General features: G+C 36.9%; 1 protein-coding gene across 2 annotated transcripts; it reads left to right on the top strand.

The window, feature by feature from the left end:
* Window positions 1-3,258: 3,258 nt before the first annotated feature.
* LOC107550233 (LIM/homeobox protein Lhx4-like) lies at window positions 3,259-19,124 on the top strand. 2 transcript variants are annotated; one of them, XM_016231481.1, is made up of 6 exons: window positions 3,259-3,339; window positions 11,382-11,553; window positions 13,893-14,061; window positions 15,653-15,807; window positions 15,895-16,066; window positions 17,266-19,124. In XM_016231481.1, exons 2-6 carry the CDS (start codon window positions 11,464-11,466, stop codon window positions 17,652-17,654), a joined length of 975 nt encoding a protein of 324 aa, XP_016086967.1. In that variant the 5' UTR covers window positions 3,259-3,339; window positions 11,382-11,463; the 3' UTR covers window positions 17,655-19,124. The 2 variants fall into 2 exon arrangements, with proteins under 2 accessions (XP_016086967.1, XP_016086962.1); XM_016231476.1 differs by lacking the exon at window positions 3,259-3,339 and adding an exon at window positions 7,661-7,885 and having other exon boundaries at window positions 13,859-14,061.
* The last annotated feature ends 7,872 nt before the right edge of the window (window positions 19,125-26,996 follow it).

Raw genomic sequence — 26,996 nt, 5'->3', positions numbered from 1 at the left:
GGCCTTTTCACAAGTCCATTGTTTTTGGCTATATTTTCACACTTAAAACAATAATTTGGTATTCCTCTTTTATGCTAAGAAGTAAATCTCCTGACAGTTCTCTCTCAAGTGGTTTCATTGTTGTCAGCATTAAGTCTGAGTATGATTCAGTGGGCCATATAACACTTAATTATCAATAAATTACTTACCTTTTGGTTCAACATACTTACCTGTTGATCAATACTTGCCTCAACCTTACGCCAGAATTTTTTATTTTTTTTATTAAGTAACTTTCAAGAGGGTGTACTCATTTTTGCAACACAACATTTTATCACTTTGATAAGAAAATTTTATTTTCTTGAATAATTTTAACATTCTTCTTTGGTAAATGATCAAGCAGACTTGCTGGAATATTATATCTCTAAAAATCCATAACATGTCTTCTAAGCAAAGAGTAATTTCTGAATTTGTTAAGTTTCAAAGGGGGTGTACTCATTTATGCTGTGCACTGTACATATATATATATATAATAACTATGAATTACAAAGGACATGTGCATGAATCTGAACTCTTGTCCTCGTAGTCGTGAATCCATGTAATGAGATTTTTTATATAAGCCCCCCAAATCTGGTTGAAAGGTTAAATTAAAAAAAACATAAAGAGATTAAATTATATTGTCTAGGATTTTATACAGGTTAAATTATTATTTTAAAAGGTTCTTAGTTTCTCCTTTTGTTTTGGTAGTGTATATTTTGAAAGTAACAAGCACAAGGAAATTTCACAGAGTTCACTACATACTACATAACCAAAGGTATTTGGTTATTATTCATCAAAAACTGCATTGATAGTAAGTCTGTCTTTTCTTTACTACTGTTAATGCTTCTGTTCTCCTGTGAAGGCTTTGGAACATGAATGCAGGTATTTGGTCCCATTCAGACACTAAGGTCAGGCAGTGATGTTAGATCACATTCATTGTTCCATTTCATCCCTGAGGATTTCAGGTCTGGATTTTTGTGATTTTTTTTTTCTTGATAAACCTTGCTTTGTGCACAGGAGCACTGTGATGCTGGAACATTAAAGATACATTACCTTATTCAGGTATATTACATTATCATCCTTTGACCCAATGCCATATGAAAGCAAGTTGGCAAAAAAATAAGAAATCAGGAAGGGGGCCAACACTTTTTCACACCACTGTATGCACAGCTTCTTGGCAGTTGTAAACTGTGTAGGCTATAGGGCTGTGGATCAGCTGACTTGAGATCAGTGTTACTGGCCTTCATATACAGACTGCAGAATAGTGTGGTGAAGGCTGTCTGAGATCAGCACAAGTCTAACCTCTATCCTGAAAGCTTACATTCTTCTCATAGGACAGGTCAATAAGATGAGTTTGGATAGCTTCCAGAGCATGTCCATCAACATGCGTTAATGAAGCAGAATGAACGGTCTTGTCAGCAAACACCGGAAATGTAATCTCCATGAAGATGCTTCAAAGATATTCATCAGTGTCGTTTAAGCAATTTTATATAGTACCAGCTAAATGACCTTCTCTTTTTCCCAATCTGTCTTAAGTCACCTCAATTTAAGATTTTGTAATTAAGAAGCAGATTAATTCATTTGTCTGGATATGTGACTTTGTATTGGTAATAGTTAAAGGAATAGTTCCCACTATAAATGGAAATCTGCTGAAAATATACTCACCCTTGGACTATTTAAGATGTAGATGAGTTTATTTCTTCATCGGAACAGATTTGGAGAAATGTAGCATTACATCGCTTGCTCACTGATGGATCCTCTGCAGTGAATGGGTGCCGTCAGAATGAGAGACTAAACAGCCGATTAAAACATCACGATAATCCACAAGTAATCCAGTCCATTTTCTGAGAAACAAGTTCATCATTAAGGCATTTTAACTTTAAACCATCACTTCTGGGCAAAATAACAGTCCATAATCTTTAATAACGCTTCCTCCAGTGAAAAAAAGTCCATCACCTGTTGTCCTCTCTTATCCACCGGCATATTTATTTAAAACAGTTTTAGAATGTTTCTGCCTGTAAACAGTGCTTGATCTGTGCATATTTCTCTCCTGAATCAGACAGGACAACTTTTTCTGGAGGAAGCAATATTATGGCTTGAGGACTCATATTTTAGAAGGGAGGCAACAGTTTGAATTTAAAAACGTCTTTCACTTAGCTTTTCACTTTTTATCAGCTGTTTTTACTCTCGTTCTGACGGCACCCATTCACTGCAGAGGATCCATTGGTGAGCAAGTGATGGAATGCTAAATTTCTCCAAATCTGTTCCGATGAAGAAAAAAACTCATCTACATCTTGGATGGCCTGAGGGTGACGCATTCAGCAAATGTTAATTTTAGGGTGAACTATTCCTTTAACATTACAGTGCCATGTAACAAATATTAGGCTCTATGTAAGTAATAACAATACCAATTACAATGTGTATTCATGTTATCAGAAAAACAAACAATTGGACCTACATAGAAGTGCATGGTGTACATTAGTATTATTCAGTGCATATCTAATTATACTATTAAATGTGAAGTATTTTCTTCAGTTGAATAACAATAAAAATCATGCATAAGATCAGAATCATTACGTTTCATGGGAGCCCACTTAAATAAAGGTATCGATTGCAAGTAAAAACATTACAGGGGATCCTTCATTGTTTAATGGTAAGCTTAAGGTGGAACACGTCGCCTTTTAATTGAATATCTAACAAGATCTACCCCTTAACCAATTATAATGTATTTCCCTGACCTGATCTACAATGGCCAGCCATCACTGTGTTGCATGGTTTTGGAGGGTCATTGTTAATTTTTTTAAGTTTTGCATGCTTAAAATGTACTATTTGATTCCATTTATACAATTACACAATCATCCAGTACACTATTAAACATGCATTTTATTGTATTGTATGCATCTGTTGTATTGTACATTGCACATTGACTACTAGATGTATATATTGAGTATATTGTCAGTATACAATGTTCTGTATAACTGACTGATATAGCATGTTAACTGTGTGATTTTTGAAGCTTCCCACCAATGTCTGCTAAGTGTAACTTAAGCCAATAAACCTGAATTCTGATTCAGATTAAACAATGCCGAACCTCGTACTTCAACTAATTACGTAAATGGACAGGACCTGTCAAGAGACAATAACTATTCCCTAATAGAATTTGCCCCCAAGTGCAATTTAATTTTCTCTGTTGCCCTCTCTTGAGGTCTTCGTCTCTTTCTGTCTTTCTTTTGCAGGGGAGATGGGGGGGGGCTTCTGACATTGACGTTCCAGCCTTTATTTACTCTTTTCGAGGAATAGAAGCCACCAGACTGATGTAGACAGGTAACGTTTTTGTCTTTCTTTGTATTTGTGGAACAAAAATTCCAGATTTTCGACTTCCTGCTCGAGCGCTGTCCAGCTCGTAGAGAGAGCGTAGATGTGTAGATGCAAACTTTCTTTATTTTCGTGTCGTATTCGAATCGTATTTAAGATGTTTTTGTGCATGAAACTGTCTTTAAATGCTTTTATATTAACAAACTGAAGAAATGACAACAAACACTGCATCTGGCATGTAAGCTATTATTCAGTATGGGAGACTGAGAATGATTTCTTTGTGTCAGCAGAAGAATAATATTCTCGTATTTGTTTGCAGAAAATTCAAGTTTTAGAGATTGGCAACTTCTGCCTAAAGGGTGTAAATTACAGACAAGTAGAAAGAGCGCTGTTGTGAGTTGTAGCTAGTACTAATGGAAAGCAAGGACGTTTTGTGTCATCCGTCATCACTATTCAATGTCATTTAATTCTATCTTTAAATCTTAAAAAGATTTGAAGTCAAAATAATAAACAGAATTAGAAACATTTAGACACTGTCCCATTTTGTGCAATATTTGTTGCTTAAGTACAAGTACACTGGAAACTCTTCCCGTCTGGTCAGACATATTTCTTTCTTTCTTCCCTTGCTTCTTTTTTAAGGATGTATATTTACAAAAGTTTGTGTGGATGATGCATATCAAATTAACCTGCTGATTCAGATGATACTATATTTAACATAGCCTAAATCACATTATAAACCAGACATAATCAAATACAATTTTTATTCTATGTAAATGCGTTTTTCTACATATATTCAGTTGATTTTTACTATCACCTGAGGATGGAAGGGGGGCATGTATGATGGTTATTTCACCCCTGCAGCTAATTATAATTGTTTGAACTGATTGCGTTTCGTACAGTCTCTCATCAGGGATGCTTTATTTGATTACAATGATATAAAGTGTTACTTTATGGTCCTGATTTTATTTCCTTCTGTATTTCAGTGTAATATTCACATTTATTTGTCCAAGTATAAGCTCAATGGCCTCACAGGTGAAGGTTGAGAGGTTGAAATCGGATCTATTAATGATCGCGTTCAGAGACCTGCGTTTTACTGATATGATGGAGCAGGTGTCAGAACGCGGATACTGTGAAATACTGGCAGTAATTAAAGGTTCTCGGGTCAGCGGGAGTCACACCCTTTCGCTGAGTTATAGTGCAGAGGTCTCTCGTTGTTCGGACAGGTGCCCTTTAGTGAATTTTATAGTGACTTAAACTGACTTTGAGATGCAAAAGAACTGCGCGCTCGTGCAAACGCGTCCACTCGCCTATATGTGGATTAATGCGTTTAATCGTGTGGCAACACATTGCGCATTAAGAGCATTTGCTCCCCTGTTCTGTTTGAGTAAGACTAAATTCACATTTTCACCATCAGCGTAATTGAATAATCTGCATAGTAACTCCTCCTCGCCATAATCAAAATGAAAATCAAAAGCGTGGCCCGGGATAATTCCCATGTCCAGCATTGAGCCCATCGAGAGGGAATCTGGTGAAGCTCGAGGGCTGCTGTGTTTGCCACTGTTTAATCAGCTTGATGATCACTTTCATTTAACTAAATTACACTGGAGCCATAAGCAAGACTGTGGACGGGGTTGCGTTGTTTAAAACTTGAGATAATCGGACTTTGATGACATCCACGTCTTATTTACAGATCCCTGTAACATAGCTGTCCATGATTGATAATTGTATACTCGATTTTTACACAGGCAAGCAGGATTGAAATACACTGTGTATATAAACGAGATGATCTTATCTGTATAGAATGTAACAAATTACACTGGAGCCATAAGCAAGACTGTGGACGGGGTTGCGTTGTTTAAAACTTGAAATAATCGGACTTTGATGACATCCACGTCTTATTTACAGATCCCTGTAACATAGCTGTCCATGATTGATAATTGTATACTCGATTTTTACACAGGCAAGCAGGATTGAAATACGCTGTGTATATAAACGAGATGATCTTATCTGTATAGAATGTAACTTTTTTTTTATTCAACTTGTATTTCCAGACACAAGGTCCATTAGCAAGAAACACACAAACCAAAACAATACACATTAATAAAAAGACAGTTATACAATACTTCCTCATAGAGGACTAATATCGCTCATCAGTAAGCCTAGGATTGGACAACAACATTATAATATTATTATGTGAATCGTCCAGCCGACAAATAAATGTATACATCAAATTTCTCATTAATGCAGGGAATGATTGATTAAAAAACCCTAGGCTTCTTAAAAAAAAAAAAAAAAGTAGGCCTAATCTAATTCACGGTTGGAATTCGCTATAGGCTCATTTGTTTTTGTGTTATTTTACAGTAGCCTAGCCTACATATTGCCTTGTTGAAATGTTCTCAGAACGTGGAGGATCATTTATAACTGTAACTCGTATTCTTTTCCTTTTTCGTTTTCTTTGTCTTTTAAAATAATTAACATTTTATTATTATTTGTAATTTTACAGTAGGCCTATATGTTAAGGTAACTTAGACGGCAATCAATTAACAAGGTTTACTAATATTTTACTACTTTTTTAAATTATTAATATTTTTACAGTCTAGCTAGGCTATGCCTACATATGCTACATATCCCAGTACTATACATCAAATTTCTCATTAATGCAGGGAATGATTGTACAGAATAAATCACTTGCACTGCTCCATCTTGTTTTTTTCAGCAGGATCCTCATACAGTCATTGTACGCACCCTGAAGCTTACATATAGGCTCTCTTTCTTAAACTTAACCCACAGAGGAGCAGTACACAAAGTACAATATGCTGAAATAGGGCATTAAACTGGTTTCAACAAGACTGTCCAGCAGACTGAGAGATATAAAATCAGTTAAGTGTTGTGTGTTCGGTAGAATTGTTTGTTAGAAGGTAGATAGAATTACATAATGCATTTGGATAGAATTGAAACGAATTATGAAATGATGAAACTAGTTAAAAGCCATTTGAAAGACTTGGCTTAACCTTTCTTTTAAACTTTTTAAAAATGTAAAATAATGTATAGATACTATTTATAATTTATAAATGCCAGTCAAATTTCTGTTTACAGCCAACTACAATTTGTTTGTCTGTCGCGCACCAGCCGTTCACTATATCTTCTTGATTCTACGCGCATCTCGGCGCTTCTAGAGCATATATCGTAACATAAAACATATTTGATTGAGCGCGAGAGGAGTGAGGTATAAGAAAAGAAAGCCTAAAAGACACACGTGATACAAAAGCAGCGAGACTGACGATGATGAGACTGACTGCTCCGTTCTGAAGCGGGTGGCTGTCAGAGCTCGCGAGCTCACGCGCCGCGTTATACTGTCCATGAAGAGAATTGGAAGTGAAGATTGAGTTCATCTCGCTTGAACTCCGCTCTCTCCGGAGGGAGAAAAGCTCGAATGAAATGAGTCCTGTTAGGATAGACCGTGTCGAGACTGCTGGTAAACAACGTAAAGGCTTACTTGAGTTTGTGTTTTTAGCAAACGTATTCCAGGCACTGTTGGGCGTGTTTGTTCTGTGAACTGTTCAGGTCAACAGGGCAAAATTAAGAGAGCTATTTTGTGTAACATGTAAGGAAAAGGGGGTTATTAGATTTAAAAATAGATTAAAAGACACTAGGCTACTTTAAAAAAAAAAAAAAAAAGTAGGCCTAATCTAATTCACGGTTGGAATTCGCTATAGGCTAATTTGTTTTTGTGTTATTTTACAGTAGCCTAGCCTATATATTGCCTTGTTGAAATGTTCTCAGAACGTGGAGGATCATTTATAACTGTAACTCGTATTCTTTTCCTTTTTCGTTTTCTTTATCTTTTAAAATAATTAACATTTTATTATTATTTGTAATTTTACAGTAGGCCTATATGTTAAGGTAACTTAGAAGGCAATCAATTAACAAGGTTTACTAATATTTGACTACTTTTTTAAATTATTAATATTTTTACAGTCTAGCTAGGCTATGCCTACATATGCTACATATCCCAATGTAGGCCGCCACTAAAGCAACGCTGAATTAAAACTACGTGTTAAATATTCACGTAGGCCTAATATTTACGTTATTGCTTGACTGACCCCTGCCAGGTCACTTCCGATCCTGAGGTTTCAGTAGTGCCACTGTATTTATCGTCATCACTTCCTTATCGCTTTTTCTACTTACCTGAGAGCGCAAGGCGCACAAGTTCCCGCCCCTCTCGCTCCAGTCCACGCCTCCCATTGGCTCCCCGGGGGAGTGACGGTCGGGCCGCCCCTGCAGTGTGAATGAATCAAGCGGGTTGTGTGACACAGCGTAAGAACGCACGGGCGCCCGACTATTTCACGAGGATAACCACAGGCGCGAGGACTGTAAAAGGACACTATCCGGGGAGAGAAATTATTTTACGCACATCTGAGATTCTCAGACCTCCGCGAGCGGGTGCATGTGCGCGTTTTATCGGACTGGATGAAAATGATGCAAAGTGCGGCTGTGTTGCCCGGCGAGAGCGCGGTGAAGGGTCTGCCGGACATCCTCGGAGTGCCACTGCAACGTAAGGGCTTTTTCTTCTGCTTATTGATTAGTTCATCAGAAAATTGGCAGGCCTCCCCCGGGCGTCTACAGGCCACCACTGTTGAATAACATATAGCTTTTAATTAAACTCCACTGGGGAATTAAATGTGAGTTATTATCTGGGTGGTCAAATTTGATCAGACGCATAGAGCTTTATTCTTTATGTAAATAGCTTTAACTGTAGATATCGTCCAATTCTGGTTTAATCTCGTGCATTAGATCCAAAATATGATTTTGTAAGAACCGATTAATGTTCTTTTCTTTCTTCGTGAATCTGGTCGTAACTGAGCTCTGGAACACGTTCCATGCTATAGCATCGTAAAAATGCAGTGCTTTATAACATCACAAAATAAAATAAAAAAATTAACCCAGCCTGACTGTTTGTTAGTCAGACTAATGTTAGATGACACAGCTGGCTGTGTTACATTGCACTTCTTTTAAGTTGTGTGTGTTGTGGTGGTTAGGGAACAGCATGTCTAAAAGGTCCTAGAAACTAAACAAAGAACAAAAAAACAATGAATCCGATTTTAATATAACGCAGTGGTTAAATGGAGCAGAGTGCATATTATTTGTCTCAGTGAAATAGAGATTATAAGACCATCTAGATACAGTACATGAACATTTAATATTAAAATAAATGGCATTGCCTATAATATTCGCATCTGGTCCTTATCAGTCGCAAGTTAATCTGTGTTAGGCCTATATCTGATCTCACAATCAAGATGGAGTTTGAATTGGATAAATTCCTGACCTAATTATTCACAGGCGAGCTTCAGAAATGTACAGATGGACTTCATCTTGTTCAGATCGGACCTGTTCTTGCAATTATCTGTTGTAAAGAAGAGAAAGCATATTTGTAGTCACTAGATCCGTGCGTAATAAAACAACAAAGGGCATTTAACTGAATAAAACGCTGGAAAATAATTTGAAAGAAAATGAACCACTTTATTTATTTTCATTTTTTTGAAGAATGGCCAAAAGGTTAAGCAGGTAATATATATAGGTCTGTCAGTGGCGAATGCTTAATTTCATTAAATGATAGTAGATTAAAAGATATTGCTACTCAACCCCCCTTGGCGTATAAATGATGGATTAAGTGAGGATTGTTTTAAAGAATAATCTGTTCTTGCAGCATGGCTCTAAATATTATTATTCAAACGAATAAGGTGCTTTTAAAACAACATATGGGTAATTATGAAAAAAGAAAACATTCGAAAATAGAAGCCTGCACGACAACGAGATCTAAATGAGAATGCGTTGAATGATAGGCTAAAACAAAGATTTAACTCCAGTATCGGACGAAACGAGAGTTAATTGGTATATTTCAGATATACCAGGAAGGCCTGCCATGGTAGCCATCTCTTAATTGACTGGCTAATCAAATACATCCTTTAGAGTAAATGAGCGTTAAAAGCTGAAGGCGGTTGAGTGAGTGAAGCTGTGCTGGGCGCTGTTCCTTCAGCACCACACGAGCCTGTAAGAAACAGTCACACGGCATTATGAACACGGGCATTTTAACGGAAGAAGAACGTAAAATGCTACGGTACAAAATGCTAATTACCTTACCGTACGTACCTTACGTACATTAAATGAACTTACCAGAAACGGTAAATATATTTTATATTTTAAAATACAATAAATATATAATTCTACTAGAAAATACTGGAAAATAAATTGTAGTTTAATGGCACTTAAAAAGTATAAATTACCTTATAATTTACAGAATACACACACACACATTCATACATATATATATATATATATATATATATATATATATAGCCTATATATTTAACAAGGCAACACATTCACTTTTATGGTAAAATATGTATTAGGTAAAATTTAAAAAAATGAAATACATAATGCCTGTTAATTTATGGGAAAGGGGCCTTCACAGAAACATGTTTGTTTGCGTTCTATTTAAAAAAGTAGACTAATGTTTGATATGATATTTACACTTATTTTACGTGTTTATGTATTTTATTTGAAAATGTATGCTATTTAGTTATTGTTTACCGCATTATTATACTGTTGATAGTATTTGTGTGGGTAACATTGTTCTGTCATTGTGTTACTAGTTTATACATTTTTTTAAAATTATTATTATTAATATGGCTATGGTTGCTGTAGAGGTCTATTTTGATGAACTTTGAGACATTTGCCGTACGTTGACATGACGCATAAACACTATTCATGTGATTACGCATTTAAGCACCTGCTGAAATCAAAATTCTTTCTTTGACGAAAATAATATCCTCGTGTGTCATATTAGAATATCTGGCCTATGTTGAATCCATTAAAACAGTACGTGTGATAACTTGACGACAGAAAGAATAGAAGATCAGAGGTCGAATATCGATATTAAATGTCATGATATTGTGATTTGAAGAAATTATACCGAATATTGCTGTTATTGTCTGAACGCTTAAACGGATTTCTTCCATTTTACCGAATAATATAAATTGCATGTATCTTTACTCTAATCCATGTTTGTTTGTAGATTTGGGTTTTGTTCGAGCACTTGTTCTTGAGCAACAGTAATTGAAGTGACAGACTGTCTCTTTTAAAGAATCGATGGACCAGTTATATAATTTCAATCTCAATGTCCTCATGTCCTCCCCTGTTTTCTTATGAGATATTGATTATTTACCAACAAATGGACATCTTTCCTCACCTGGCCAGGCTTTACCGGTCCCATAGGTTGTCTCGTGGAAGCTACTCCAAATTTGCTGTCACAATAATCGCTAACGTACTTTAATCACATATACACACTAATAATTATCATTTACATTTGATCAAAATTAAATAGCATTTGTTTAACAAATTGCTTTACAAGTATTACTTGTTATAATAATTCCATTAGCATGATATTATTAGTAGTATACTTTTATTTGTATTTATTGTTGTCTTTTTCAGTGCTGTCGTCATGATTCTTTGTCGAGTTTTTATTGATATGTCCTTTAATTTTTTACAAATATTAAATGTTAATGACTTTTTACAGGTTTTACAGGTATATGTTCTAGAAAATACAGGTTTCGTCAGTATTTTCCCCATCACTTACAGGGTTTTATTATTATTATTTTTTAATGCAACAAAAAGGTTGTACGTTTCTAAATAATGCACTCGAGCGGAGTAGGCTAAGCAACATGCTACATTTTTTCATGTCACTTTACTTAAGAACTTTCTGTAGTATGATCGTTACTGCGTCAATACCCTAGATTATTACAGAGTGTATGAATAGGCCTATATATGAAGCTTGAACCGTAAATTCACGACATTTCTATTCATTTGAATGTGCAATATAAGGCTCTCCAGCATGATATAATGTACCCATATTTGTTATAGACTTAAAATTATGAAACCTATTAGAATTGTCAGTAAGTCTTAGCTTATTTACTATGTTAAAATCAAGTTCTGTATTCTATTTCTGTAAGCACATTTCACCCTAATCGCTTTCTGACCGTGCGTTTCTCCAGAGATCCCTCAGTGCGCAGGCTGCAGTCAACACATCCTGGATAAGTTTATTCTGAAGGTGCTGGATCGACATTGGCACTCAAAATGTCTCAAGTGCGCCGACTGTCACGCGCTCCTGGCAGACAAGTGTTTCTCTCGCGCGGGGAATGTCTACTGCAAAGAGGATTTCTTCAAGTGAGTCCATGCTCCCTTTTTCAGTTAGCATTTACCTTTCCCCACCAGGTTATGTCTTATAGCAATGTTTCATGTCTATCTATCTATCTATCTATCTATCTATCTATCTATCTATCTATCTATCTATCTATCTATCTATCTATCTATCTATCTATCATCCTAATTTCTCTGTTTGATTTTTGTTTAATACATTTTATGATGCTAAACAATACAAATCAATGCCTAAATCAGTCTGATAAATATTTAAGCACTTGATGAATGCAAAACAAAATGTGATTCATATTTTAAAAATAAATAATAATTTTTATGAATATGATAAATAGAGATCAAATAACTAAACAAATAGAAGACATTCAACCTTTGCCTGTCCAATTAAATAAATGCATAATTTAAGTCATTAATGGAGCAACATTTTATGTAGGCCGATAGTTGTACATTACTTCAATGTATATAATATGATGAGAGATGTTATTTAATATTGTTTCAGTCACTAAAGAATGGAAAAGACCGAATCAGACCATGTCAAGTTGGATTGCAAGACAACAGTTTTGTCAAATCTCTTCACATCTGATTTCTTGTGCTTTTTAGTGCTGTTTGGCACTAGCATGTGTGTGTGTGTCAGTGTGGAAGTATGTTCAAGGAAAGGTTGGCACATAGATTCTCTGTCATGGTTAATAAAGTGCTGTGTTTAATTTTTCTCATGTCAGGTTAGGAAGCACAGTGTGCTGGAACTCGGCCACAAAGACTGCATGTTCCCAAATTCAATTCCCAGTGCTATATAAGAACTCAAGAAAGCAGTTTTTGCTCTTCTTCCCAGTGTCTTCCCCTGCTTTCTTTCCTCTTTTCTTCTTTTTGCGATTGGATTTTCCCCTTGGCTTTAAGGAAGGAAATTAAGTTTGACTTTTATCCAAAACAGGATCAGTAGTGGCTTTTACCAAATCATGTTTGAGAGGTTTTAATGTCACAGGCTTCAATGAGACCTAAAACGTTAGCAAGACTCAGAGTGGAGGCTAACTTTATTAGCAAGCCCGTGGGGACAAAAGGAAGCATTTTAATGTTAAGACTGTGGTGGTGCTGCTGAGAAGGATGGAGAGGGGGATGGAGGAGGAAATGCTGGCAGTTCACAAGCGAGGGGGCGGGGGCTCGCCTTCCCGTTAATGCTGCAAAAACTTCACCTTGGTTAAGTAAAAGGAGAGTTTATTTAGCAGTATTCACACTGTGATTTACAGCCTATTCTGACTCAGTGCTTTATGAGGCGTTCTGTACGTGCGTTTAGTGGCCTCTCTCTCTCTCTCTCTCTCTCTCTCTCCCTCTCCTGTGAATCCTCTGCCTCTGCTACATTGATCAAGACCATTTGTTAACTCCAGGGACATGACAAGCACAATCAAACATGCCTTCTATAGTATTCTGAGCTTTTGTAACTTATTACAGCCTTTGCAGTTATAAAAAGATTGCTTATGAAAATAGCCACAGTTAAATTCAAGATATAAGGATGCTTAAACTCTAAAATGAATTTGGGTAACACTTAAAGTAACTACAGTAAGGTTTTAATTGTCAACAACATGAACTGGTTTACAACATTAGTTAACATGAACTAAGACTGAACAATACTTCTACAGCATTTAATGATCTTAACTAATATTCATTTCAGCATTTAATAACAGCCCTGCAACTTGAAAAAGAATCTGCTGATTTGCAAAAAATTGTAATATTACCTCATTTTGATGCTGAGTTAAAAAATAACAATAGAAACTTTATTTTAATACAATTTTAAAATATTATTTATTATGTATATACATAATTATTTATATTCCATCAGTTTTTTCACAAATAATTTTTTTTCAAATGATATATGTATCAGCTTTAATGCGCTTATCAAAATAACAAAAGGTAGCATTAAAAACAGACATCACCACAAGTGACTTTATGTGTGTGTGTGTGTGTGTGTGTGTGTGTGTGTATATATATATTACATAAACAAGTGTTACATAAACAAGTTTATAAATAAGCATTTGTTCACAAAATCTGTAAGTTTCTGTCACTGTTTGGACATATTAAAACACCCATAGATGCAGAAAACATCTGGGTCATGTTTGCATTTTCTTCTGTCGCTGGCAATAATTGTCACCTTAAAATCAGGATTAGGCATAAAAGAATGTCTTCAGAATACTTCATACATGTGAAAATCATGGCTCAAAGGAAGATAGGAATCATATCTTTGTGGCAGGTTTTGCTGGTGATTAAGGCATAATACCTGAATTTGAATCTGTTTCAAACTGAGGTGGCTCTATTTGTGTACCTGCAGACGTTTTGGGACAAAATGTGCATCTTGCCAGCAGGGGATTCCCCCGACGCAGGTGGTCCGGAAAGCTCAGGACTTTGTGTACCACCTTCACTGCTTCGCCTGCGTAATGTGCAGCAGGCAGCTGGCCACCGGTGATGAGTTCTACCTCATGGAGGACGGGAGGCTCGTGTGCAAGGAGGACTATGAAACAGCCAAACAAAATGGTGAGCTGTTGTCTTGAGATCTGTGTAAATCATGCCCTCTTGAACCATCAGTTGGTTGTTCCTGTTATGTGGTACATTTTGAGTTTTGTAACATTTAAAAAAATGAATATGATTGTGTTATAATTTGAGAAATATTTCTATAAAAGCGGTCAGGCGTCTGTATCAGAATCTAGATAGATAGATAGATTACATTTTAATTAATTAATTAATATATGTATATACATGAGTTCTTCCGGTTGCTACTGACCCATTAGAATTGTAGTTGTTTCCTGAACTGGTGGTATATAGATGCATTGTCCCAGACTTGGCCCACATCACTGGATTTTCAGTCCCAATTGGAAATCATTCTGACAGCAAAGTTCAGGAGAGGAGATAGTGTAATTAACTTCTTCTTTTACAATCATACAGAGACACCGAGAGATCAGAGAAGGCAACAGGATGGTAGTAAGGAGACAAAATCATCATTAACTACAGTCTAGTGGGGTCTCAGTGTCTGGCATATTAAGTCCCTCGGTGATCTGACCTCTCATGGATCTGCCTCTGAAAGCCCCTCACACTGTATTTATGGAGATTTCTGTGGGCTGTTGATTGATTATATTAAGTGATGCAATGCACTTTTATGGTAGGGCCCCAATAACTCGCACTGGCATGCCATTCTCAGGAGAGATTTATTCCCTCTTCCGCCACAGTGTGACAGTTTCAGGAGAGTATCGACTGGCCATATCACAGCACTTCCACTCAAAGCATCCCACAAACTCTTCTTTACTCGTACCTCGCGGTAGATGAGCTCCTGACATTTTGCCTCATGCTTGAGAAATTTGCTTCACTTCAACAGTGAATCAGTTTAGTTGAATTTAAAAATTGTATTCACTTTTTTTGAGTTCAGTTCAGTCCTGCTTATACTAGCTTTCACCTTTATGCTTGTGTTTTTCATTATGACACTTATTTCAGTTCGTTTAAAAGTTGGTTATTTAAAATATTATGAACTAATATTATATTATAAGATATTATTATATTATATGATATTATGAACTCACTTGTTATACTCACCTGTTTTATTGCTTAATAGATCAGTAAAGATGTAAATGTTATAGAAGATTTTATATATTAAATAGATTTACATTTTTTATAAAAATGTATCATGGTTTCCACAAAAACTATTATGCAGCACAACTGTTTTTAACATTGATAATAATAGGAAATATTTTTGAGCACTAAATCAGCATATTAGAATGATTTCTGAAGGATCATGTGACACTGAAGACTGGAGTAATGATGCTGAAAATTCAGTTTTGCCATCACGGGAATAAATTACATTTTAAGATTTATTCAAATAGAAAAGTTATTTTAAATTGTTATAATATTTCAAAATATTAGGTTTCTACTGTATTTTGATCGAATAAATGTAGCCTTAGTGAGCATAATATATATTGTAAAAATACTTTCTTCCCTATCCTAATATGCAAAGGCATCTATAAATAAGTGGGGCAGGGCTATTTGTTTGACCAACCAATTGCAGACAGGGGCATGAAGTACAATTCTGTTTAGCAGCACAGAAATGACACAATTTCTTCAAATTTGTGTGTTACAGATGATTCAGAGACAGGAGCAAAACGTCCACGAACCACCATCACAGCCAAACAGCTGGAGACGCTCAAAAGTGCCTACAAGAACTCACCTAAACCAGCACGACATGTGCGTGAGCAGCTCTCCTCAGAAACGGGCCTGGACATGAGAGTGGTGCAGGTGAGACTATAAGCCACAATTGAAGCTCTAAAGTTTAATATGATTAAATGGCTATCCGTGTCTTTACTGAGGCTTGTCTGTGCACAGGTGTGGTTTCAAAACAGGCGAGCAAAAGAGAAACGGCTGAAGAAGGACGCTGGTCGGCACCGCTGGGGTCAGTTCTACAAAAGTGTCAAACGCAATCGAGGGTCCAGTAAGACGGAGAAGGAGAGCTCAGCCGATGATGCAGGACTCAGCGATAGTGAGCTTAGTTTCAGAGGCAAGTCTATTTACATCTCCCATGATGCCTTGCTTTCTGTCTTCTCTCTCTTCTTTGAATTCTTTTCAAAAACTTTTTTTTAAATTTCCCTTCATGCATTAACTTGCCTTTTATTTTGAAAATATGCCACTAGGTGGATTGTTTGGAATATTCAAATGAGGTTTTTGGTTCTGCTACGTGTTTTTTCTTTTTAATGATTATTTCATTTTTGTCAGCCCGTTTTGAGAACTCATAAAAGTCTAGAGCCACTTTCAAAGAGAGGCTGTGTTTACGAGAAATGAAAGCAGCGATGTACAAACTCTATAAAATTGGTGAAGCTTTTAGTCGATTAGAGAGGACCTTTGTTGTTGTTGAAAGAAAAGAGTCTGGTTGCGCTCCTGTGAGTACGGAAAGTAAATCACAAATGCTCATTGCATCTCAGATATTTCCAGAAGCATGTAATCCCCTTTTTAAAATGGTTATTTATGAGGTCTTTGTCATAACTGCAATTCTTCTTCTTCTGTGTGTAAGAGCATCTATACACTACCATTCAAAAGCTTGGTGTCTGTAAGATTTTTTTTTTTGACCTTTTTGATCAAATTTGCTCAGTAAAAATGGTAATATTGTGAAATATTATTACTGTTTAAAATAACCTTTTCCTATTTTAGTGTATTTTAAAATTTAATTGTTAGCTAAGTTTTTAGCAGCCATTACTCCAGTCTTCAGTGTCACATGATCCCATTCTAATATGCCTCAAGAAACATTTCTTATTATCATCCATGTTGAAAACAGTTGAGCTGCTTAATATTTCAGTGGAAACTCTTGTTTTCAGGATTCATTGATTAATACAAAGTTCAAAAGAACAACATTTATTTGAAACAGAAATCTTTTATAACATTATAAATGTCTTTACTGTCACTTTTGATCTATTTAATGCATCCTTGTTAAATAAAAGTATTAATTTCTATTTAAAAAATTTAAACATTAACCCCAGTTGAACAGTAATGTACACTGTAAAAATGACAAGAAAATACTATTTCAGTCTCTCTACTTCAAAATTTCACGTTAATTCAATGTTACTTTCCATTTCTTTGTAAATAATTGTGAAATTTACTAGCAATTTCTGAGTGAAAAATTGTTTCTACACCATTTTTTTTCAGTGTAGTTGTATTTTTTGTGGAAACAATCTTGAAACTGATTTTGTCTGCTCTCACCAACAGAAGACCAGATCCTGTCAGACCTTGGCCATGCTAACGGCTTGTATGGAAGCGTCGGAGACATCACGAACGGCAACATGCTTAACGGGAGCTTCTCTTTGGAGGGAGGCGGGCAGCCTTACCATGACCTGCGGGCAGGAAGTCCCTACGGCCTGCCACAGTCCCCCTCATCCATCACTTCCCTCCCAGGCCACACCCCGCTGCTCAACAACTTAGGCTTCAACATGGACAGCATCATAGGTCAGGGCAGTCAGCCTAGCGTAGGTCAAGCTCTGAGAGCAATGGCAGGGGGACCCACCTCTGACCTGTCGACAGGAAGCAGCACGGGCTACCCAGACTTCCCTACCAGCCCTGCCTCGTGGCTCGATGAAATGGACCACTCCCAGTTCTGAGGTCAAAGGTCATAATGGAAAGTGGGGTACTATGGACAAGAAATTTGAAGATTTTATAGACATCTTTCCCAGAACTGGCGACGTTTGTGTGGCAAGGCCCAAAATAGCACCTACTTTAACACGGTGGCTTGACCTTGCTGAATGGTGCGCTGATACGAGCAACACGCCGTGGAATGTCTGCGCTGTATCATAATTTTGTAACTCATATTTTTTCATTGTTCTCAAAACTGGATTGGATGATTTCCAGCATGAAATGGTGTGCAGCTGCGAATGGCGTTCAAACCCCAGACCACCCTGGAAAAACAATCACGATCCACCACGTTTTTGAGAACAAGAGGGTCCATGCATGTTTCCGAATGAGGAAGAGAACCGTCCGCGACGCACTTTACTGTATGTTCCTCCTCGACTGCACACGGCAGGCTGAATATGGGAAAGAGAGGAGCGCATCGAACAAGGAGAGATATTTAAACAAGTGGCACAAGTGTATCTTTCCTACTTACAAGGGTTTGGGATTTTAATGGTTGAAACTTTCTAGTGGCTCTACTAGAGATGGCCCTTCACATTAGGTCTGAAGAATAGATACAAATTATTTTTAATAAGGATGAATCCGCATGCACTGCTCTGAGTTGTCATAAAAATCTCTGTGTCAATGGTTCCTGTCTGTTCAGTGTTTTTCTGTTAACTTCAGGCATTCTGGCTCAGCAATGAAACAAAATAATTAGCTTAAAAGATTCAAATTAAAGTTACTATTTATTTCTGGTACTGTTTAGTATATTTGATATTGATACGGTTTTTATTACCATCAAAATACCTTTGTTTCCCATTGCCATTTGTTTCCTTCATTTTCTACTCATTGCTCCATGAGCAAAAATGGATATCATACATGTATTCGAATGTCATTTATTTCAGAGCAGATGACAACATTGGATTTCCATTACACAGATACAAGTACCTTAATGGCCTGACCAATTATTATCAAGCAAAACATGTGAAAGGGAAACTTACACTGTATTTTCTTTCTTATTTGACACATTTAAGCAACAACTAAGAGGATTGAGTGTTATTTATTCCTGTTGTGGGTACCAATGTCAGTATTATGAAGAGTTGGATCATGGGAAAGAGTACAGTGAGTTGATACAATTGTAAACATGAGGAAAATTTGGACCCACATAATGGTAAACTGAGTAAAGATGACGCTATGCTGAAAGAGTGAACATATAAGCTAACAAAGGGCAACATGGAAAAAAGAAAAATAACCATTAAGAAATAATGTTTTGTTGAATCTTTGTTGAGTCTTAATGGCTGTAGATTTTGTAAAGTCTCAAAAAGTGTCAACAGTCTTGTTTCATGAGCACTATTTATTGCTATGGATCGTTGGGGGGGGGGGGGGAAGAGCACTGAATTTAGTCCTATATGCCTTCTGTCCAATGGTATGAATTGTGTACAGTCAAATCTATATGGAGAAATAAAGCCGAATCGTCTTTGGGTTACTGCAATGTTCTTTTTTTTTATTATTTCACACGCTTTTATTAATTTTGAATTGTTGTTAAACACAGCTTAGTATAACACCTATTAGTTGTTTTGTAGTAAATAGTTTATTCCCATACATTACACATAGGCTATTGTATAAAAAAAAAAACTAATATAGCTTATATAAGAAAATGTATAATCTCACAACGCTGGCTTTGTGTAGAGCAACCTGGTTTAAAGTCATAAAACTCAACTACTGATGTCACCATGTTTAATTGTCATCTCAATTAAATCTGCCATTTGTTCGCAAAATATAAAATTGACCAAGCGGGGCTTTAAAATGTTTACGAGGGGTCTATACCTGAATTACTTCATTTTATTCACAATATAAGGAGTATTATAATAGGAACACTTTGCATATTTCAAGCAATAAAATAACAGATTTTTTATTGTTTTGTAAATTGGTGGTATTGTGTACATCAACAAATACTCAGTTTGCGGTATTAACTACAAAAACTATGTTTCTATGGGTCCATACGTTTTGGTTTTTACGGGAACAAAGGAACATTTCTGCAAACATGTGAAACTTTCATCAGACGCACATCTGTTCGCCGGTTCCACACGCTCATCCTTCTGCTTCCATAGACTAGCAGATTGCTGTTTAGTCAAACAAACTGTTGCCAACTAATGTTCAGGGGAAGTTGCTAAAGGAAGGTCGATTTGTTGCTAAATGACGTTGTGATGTCATTGCGTGATGACGTCATTACGTAATCACGATGCAAAAAATCAAATCGCAGTAAAAAATATATTTTTATATGTTAATTTAGATTTGTTCGTAAAATAATATAAATGCATAATATAATGTTAAAATACAAATAACTTTTTATATACAACATTGAATTATTGAACGAACACTTACACATTTTTGAAGGATTACACGTTTTTTTATTGGCTAGTGAACTAGTAAAACTACACATTCTGACCAATTATTTTAAGCAGTGTATTAGTAGTCAGTATGCTGCACTCTAAGAAAAGAATTCACAGGTTTTTACCAGCATTTTAAATTACGCATTGTATTTTGTGTTTCGGGTTAAAGGGTTTACAATGGATAACGGATAATGTCCTGGAAAATTACTAGAAGCCTACCTTTTCCATTTTTCTAGATATTTTTCTTAGTGTACTAACTGTCAACAATCACAGGTACAACAAGGTGTATCATAAATGAACAATTATTAAATTATTATTATTATTATCAAATTGAACAATTGCAAATAGCAATAATTTAATTCACGTGATGTGTGTACTGCTAGGCATCTTTGGTTTCCTCTTTTTGTTCAGTGTCACTGATCAAAAGTTGCTAAAAGTAGCCAAATAAAATGTAAAAATAGCTACATTTGTAGTTAATGGCAACACTGGTCAAACCTTCCCTAATCCTCTAAATGTTACCTAATTGTAAACTGCTCTGTGAAATGAGGACAAACAGGCTGCCTGACGTTCTCAATGGCCAGAAAACCCAACTGTGAGTAAAATCCCACATTCAAAAGATGTACAAGACAAGTTGGACACGTGCATTTTGACGGATATGGATTCGATTTGTATGTGAATGCGCATTCCATGTACCAAAAAAGCTACATATAGCTATTTATGTTTGGATATATATCATGTATGCTATATAGACACCACCTGGTGCAATTACATTTTTGCGTCTTGTATGCGTCTCAAAATCACTTCCTAAACTATCCCATTAGTTCAAACGCACAAAGGTGGCAAAATGTGTCATCTAAAACAATAAAATTGTAGTATTATTGTGGTTAGGTTATGTTTTCAGCCTGTGCTTAACTGGAAAACAGAGGAGACGGGGGGTTCTCTTTGCAGAGAAACAGGCCACAAACAAACTGATTTCAGTCAGCCATTGATTGGGGCTGCCGTGGCCATTAATGTACAGCCTTTTTAATAGTTCAGTCTTACAAAGATAAACAGCAACAAAGACAGTTGGGATAATTTACACGCCACTTACAGCACTAGTATACATATAAATCTGAGCAAATTCCTGCACTGTTGCTTTTGCAAAGATGACAAACACAAGCGCAAATGCCATTATCATCGATCTGCGAGCTTTTATTATGAACTTCCTGAAGCCAGCGATTCAGCCTCCCGGGTGAGAAGGAATAAATTAACATGCAAATAGTTATTCAGCCTAAATTTAATCTGGGCTGCATAGACGGGGGATTTTTCTCTTGTGTTTGATGGCGTTCACTGACATCCTGTTAGGCATTTTAATTCAACAGCCATACAAAGAAAGAAAGGGTCATTTTGCAAGGACAAACGGTCACATGTTAGTATTACTGTAACTTTAGAGATGTAGTGGGCAGTATTCTCATTTGCATTTGATGTAATAAAGAAGCTCAAGTTAATGACCTACTCAATCAGAACGACCTAGGCCTTTGATTGACTGGAACTCGTGTTTATTACTCAGCTCTCTGGAATACTTGATTCTGATTGGTCAATGTACCATCCAGTGGTTTTATAATATTCACTGTCATCCATAGAAACATTCTCAGAACAATTACTAGAGGCGTCTCAATTCACTTACTTATTTTATACACTACATAGCTGAGTAGCCTACATGCATATAGTGTATAAGTGCATAGTGTATAGTGCGCCATTTGGGACGCAATTACTTATTGAGTGCTGAAGGGATGACGTGTTTTTGTAAGCAAAAACCTGTGAGCTTGCATTTTAGCACTTCCGGTTCCATCACCTTGAAGTCAGTGGGTTTTTGAATGGGTTTATGGTTAATACAAAAGTAAAACCTTTAACAAGTGGCTAAATGGGACTACAGAGGTTGTCTGGGACATTGAATGTAATCACACCGAACAGGAAAATTAATCTACTCGCTAGGCTGCTTTCACAGTCTTGTTGTTTTTATGATTGCGCCCCTGCAAACTGTTCTAACTCAAACGTTCAAATTTTTTTTGAAGTGATCGCCACGCTGAAGTCATGCGACCATGGTGTTGTTTGTTCATAGCCTACATTTAGCTTTTTACGTCTGTATTAAGGCCTCAAAATTCATAAAAGTTGTTCATTTTAACAAAATGTGTAAGAATCATAAACATTTGTTGGTCACAGTTCTTATTTTCTGCAATAATTCAAAAACCAATGAATCCACAATCCTATTGGGTTTTTGTCGAGGTAACCAAGGGTATGTTAACTTTCGGATTGGTCTACAAAAATACGTCATCACTACAGCCTACTACAGCCTCTTTTTTGAGATATTAGTGGGATATTTTTCAGCAATTTTTGCTGGCTGGCAAATTCTAAGTGAGGGTGAAGTAAAGCATTGCATTAACAGTAGCCCAGTACATGCCATTCCATTTATAAGCTGGACAACTGGCTGAATAGAGAGAGAGAAAATGAAAGGGACAGACAGTGAGAGAGAGAAAGAGTGAGAGTAACAAACCTCCACCATCTGCCACTAATGGTGTTAGGGAAGCATCCAGAGAGGCGACTTGTAAAAATGCATAAACGTTAAGTAAAGAAAGCTGAGCAATATGGGACATGATTTTAGCGGAGTCCGTGTCAAAAGTGAAGAGCTCTGAGGGAAATTGAGGCACATAATGGAAACGTAATGGGCTTAGTGTCACTGTCGTGCAGACAAGCCCACGGAGGATGCCATCAGCGGCATTGTGACCCTCCCCCAACTCCAGTGGATTTATGGAAATTACCGGAATAACATGAACACTGACCTTAACTGAAGCAAGTGAGGCCTGCAGTTCTTTGGATGTTGTTGTGGGGTTTTTTGTGACCTCTTGGATGAGTCATCGCTGTGCTCTTGGGGTAATTTTGGTCGGCTGGTTACTCCTGGGAAGGTTCTCCACTGTTCCATAAGACTTTAGTCTTTGCAACTTTACAGATCTTCTTTATGCACAAAGAGCTTGTAACACTCCAAAGAGAAAGGAAAAATTGAAATCGCATCATATGACCCCTTTAACAAGTGGCTAAATGGGACTACAGAGGTTGTCTGGGACATTGAATGTAATCACACCGAACAGGAAAATTAATCTACTCGCTAGGCTGCTTTCACAGTCTTGTTGTTTTTATGATTGCGCCCCTGCAAACTGTTCTAACTCAAACGTTCAAATTTTTTTTGAAGTGATCGCCACGCTGAAGTCATGCGACCATGGTGTTGTTTGTTCATAGCCTACATTTAGCTTTTTACGTCTGTATTAAGGCCTCAAAATTCATAAAAGTTGTTCATTTTAACAAAATGTGTAAGAATCATAAACATTTGTTGGTCACAGTTCTTATTTTCTGCAATAATTCAAAAACCAATGAATCCACAATCCTATTGGGTTTTTGTCGAGGTAACCAAGGGTATGTTAACTTTCGGATTGGTCTACAAAAATACGTCATCACTACAGCCTACTACAGCCTCTTTTTTGAGATATTAGTGGGATATTTTTCAGCAATTTTTGCTGGCTGGCAAATTCTAAGTGAGGGTGAAGTAAAGCATTGCATTAACAGTAGCCCAGTACATGCCATTCCATTTATAAGCTGGACAACTGGCTGAATAGAGAGAGAGAAAATGAAAGGGACAGACAGTGAGAGAGAGAAAGAGTGAGAGTAACAAACCTCCACCATCTGCCACTAATGGTGTTAGGGAAGCATCCAGAGAGGCGACTTGTAAAAATGCATAAACGTTAAGTAAAGAAAGCTGAGCAATATGGGACATGATTTTAGCGGAGTCCGTGTCAAAAGTGAAGAGCTCTGAGGGAAATTGAGGCACATAATGGAAACGTAATGGGCTTAGTGTCACTGTCGTGCAGACAAGCCCACGGAGGATGCCATCAGCGGCATTGACCCTCCCCCAACTCCAGTGGATTTATGGAAATTACCGGAATAAGGGACAAACAGTCTTTACAAACAAACCGATACCATAATTCCAGCCTGTCTATGGAATATCTAAAGAGACAGATGGACGATCTTGCTCTCGAGGAGGGATGCAGCTCTACAGACCCAGACCCGGCTAATGTTTCCCATTCCTCCACTTGAGCTCAGTTTTTATTCAATACGTCATACTCTAAAGATATAGTGATCCCACTATTTTTGAACAACGGTGTATCAGCTGTAGAACTTTGGGTAAAACAAAGTTTGAGGATTCCTATGTATTGGCTCTTTGGAAAGTGTTCATAAACACTTAAAGTCACCCAGTGTATTTGTGGTTTTAAAGCATAAAAATTCAAAAAGCCAAAAATGAAATAATAACAGCATGAAGACATTGATCAGATGTACTTCATGCTATTTACCCTCCAGAGACCTCTAAGTAAAACCAATGTAATAAAGAATTGTGATACATTTACTATGAACATTTACTACATTTATCCGGCAGCCATATCACCCTGTAGCCCAAGACTGGTTGCCCACTGAAGCTAAGCAGGGCTGAGCCTGGTCAGTACCTGGATGGGAGAAACGTTAAGTAAAGAAAGCTGAGCAATATGGGACATGATTTTAGCGGAGTCCGTGTCAAAAGTGAAGAGCTCTGAGGGAAATTGAGGCACATAATGGAAACGTAATGGGCTTAGTGTCACTGTCGTGCAGACAAGCCCACGGAGGATGCCATCAGCGGCATTGACCCTCCCCCAACTCCAGTGGATTTATGGAAATTACCGGAATAAGGGACAAACAGTCTTTACAAACAAACCGATACCATAATTCCAGCCTGTCTATGGAATATCTAAAGAGACAGATGGACGATCTTGCTCTCGAGGAGGGATGCAGCTCTACAGACCCAGACCCGGCTAATGTTTCCCATTCCTCCACTTGAGCTCAGTTTTTATTCAATACGTCATACTCTAAAGATATAGTGATCCCACTATTTTTGAACAACGGTGTATCAGCTGTAGAACTTTGGGTAAAACAAAGTTTGAGGATTCCTATGTATTGGCTCTTTGGAAAGTGTTCAGAAACACTTAAAGTCACCCTGTGTATTTGTGGTTTTAAAGCATAAAAATTCAAAAAGCCAAAAATGAAATAATTACAGCATGAAGACATTGATCAGATGTACTTCATGCTATTTACCCTCCAGAGACCTCTAAGTAAAACCAATGTAATAAAGAATTGTGCTACATTTACTATGAACATTTACTACATTTACCCGGCAGCCATATCACCCAAGACTGGTTGCCCACTGAAGCTAAGCAGGGCTGAGCCTGGTCAGTACCTGGATGGGAGACCTCCTGGGAAAACTAGGTGGCTGCTGGAAGAGGTGTTAGTGAGGCCAACAGCTGCACACTGGTGGTGGATGAGGAGATACCCCTGACAATGTAAAGCGCTTTGAGTGCCTAGAAAAGCGCTATATAAATGTAATGAAATAATAATGAAAGGAATAGTCTACCCAAAAATTTTAATTTGCTGAAAATGTACTCAACCTCAGGCTATCCTACATTTACTATGAACATTTACTACATTTACCCGGCAGCCATATCACCCAAGACTGGTTGCCCACTGAAGCTAAGCAGGGCTGAGCCTGGTCAGTACCTGGATGGGAGACCTCCTGGGAAAACTAGGTGGCTGCTGGAAGAGGTGTTAGTGAGGCCAACAGCTGCACACTGGTGGTGGATGAGGAGATACCCCTGACAATGTAAAGCGCTTTGAGTGCCTAGAAAAGCGCTATATAAATGTAATGAAATAATAATAATGAAAGGAATAGTCTACCCAAAAATTGAAATTTGCTGAAAATGTACTCAACCTCAGGCTATCCAAGATGTAGATGAGTTTGTTTCTTCATTGTAACAGATTTGGAGAAATTTAGACCATTTACCAAATGGATCCTCTGCAGTGAATAGGTGCCGTCAGAATGAGAGTCCCAACAGTAATCCACACGACTTCAGTCTGTCAATTAACATCTTATGAAGCAAAAGGTTTTGAGTTTGTAACAAATTCATCAAGCCATTTTTATCTTCATACTCTTGCTTTCTGCTAAAATACAAGTCTTCTATCTATAATGTTGCTTTCTCCAGTGAATTTTTTTTTTGTCTGAATCAGGAGAGAAATATGCTCAGATCAAGCAATGTTTACAAGTGAAAACAGACCAAAACAGTTCTAAACCATGTGTTCAAAACAATATGTCGGTGGATTTTGATGTGAGATGACAAAAGGGGATGGACATTTCACTGGAGGAAGCCTTCTTATGGATTATGGACTCTTTTTGGATTTTGTCCAGAAGCCAGTAATCCACACGACTTCAGTCTGTCAATTAACATCTTATGAAGCAAAAGGTTTTGAGTTTGTAACAAAATTCATCAAGCCATTTTTATCTTCATACACTTTCTTTCTGCTAAAATACAAGTCTTCTATCTATAACATTGCTTTCTCCAGTGAATTTTTTTTGTCTGAATCAGGAGAGAAATATGCTTAGATCAAGCAATGTTTACAAGTGAAAACAGACCAAAACAGTTCTAAACCATGTGTTCAAAACAATATGTCGGTGGATTTTGATGTGAGATGACAAAAGGGGATGGACATTTCACTGGAGGAAGCCTTCTTATGGATTATGGACTCTTTTTGGATTTTGTCCAGAAGTGTCAGTTTAAAGTTAAAACGCCTTGATGGATTTCTCACAAACATGCAGCTTTTCACTTCACAAGATGTTAATTGATGGATGGATTGATGTGGATTTTTGTGATGTTGTTATCAGCTGTTTGGACTCTCATTCTGATGGCACCAATTTACTGTAGACTAGAGGATCCATTGGTGAGCAAGCGATGCAATACAAAATTTCTTAAAATCTGTTCCGATGAACAAACAAACTCATCTATGTCTTGGCAAATTTTTATTTATGCAACTATTTGTGTATTTAATGTCTGGATCCTA

Source organism: Sinocyclocheilus grahami, unplaced genomic scaffold, assembly GCF_001515645.1.
Source record: "Sinocyclocheilus grahami isolate Dianchi unplaced genomic scaffold, SAMN03320097.WGS_v1.1 scaffold16.1, whole genome shotgun sequence".
In the NCBI taxonomy this organism is placed as follows: domain Eukaryota; kingdom Metazoa; phylum Chordata; class Actinopteri; order Cypriniformes; family Cyprinidae; genus Sinocyclocheilus; species Sinocyclocheilus grahami.
This window is presented reverse-complemented; position numbering and strand designations above follow the sequence as displayed.

Coding starts and splice junctions, on each gene's coding strand:
- LOC107550233 (XM_016231476.1), top strand. CDS start 7,801: ATGAAAATGATGCAAAGTGCGGCTGTGTTGCCCGGCGAGAGCGCGGTG. Junction 15,808..15,894: donor TGGACATGAGAGTGGTGCAG/GTGAGACTATAA, acceptor GTCTGTGCACAG/GTGTGGTTTCAAAACAGGCG. Junction 16,067..17,265: donor TAGTGAGCTTAGTTTCAGAG/GCAAGTCTATTT, acceptor TCTCACCAACAG/AAGACCAGATCCTGTCAGAC.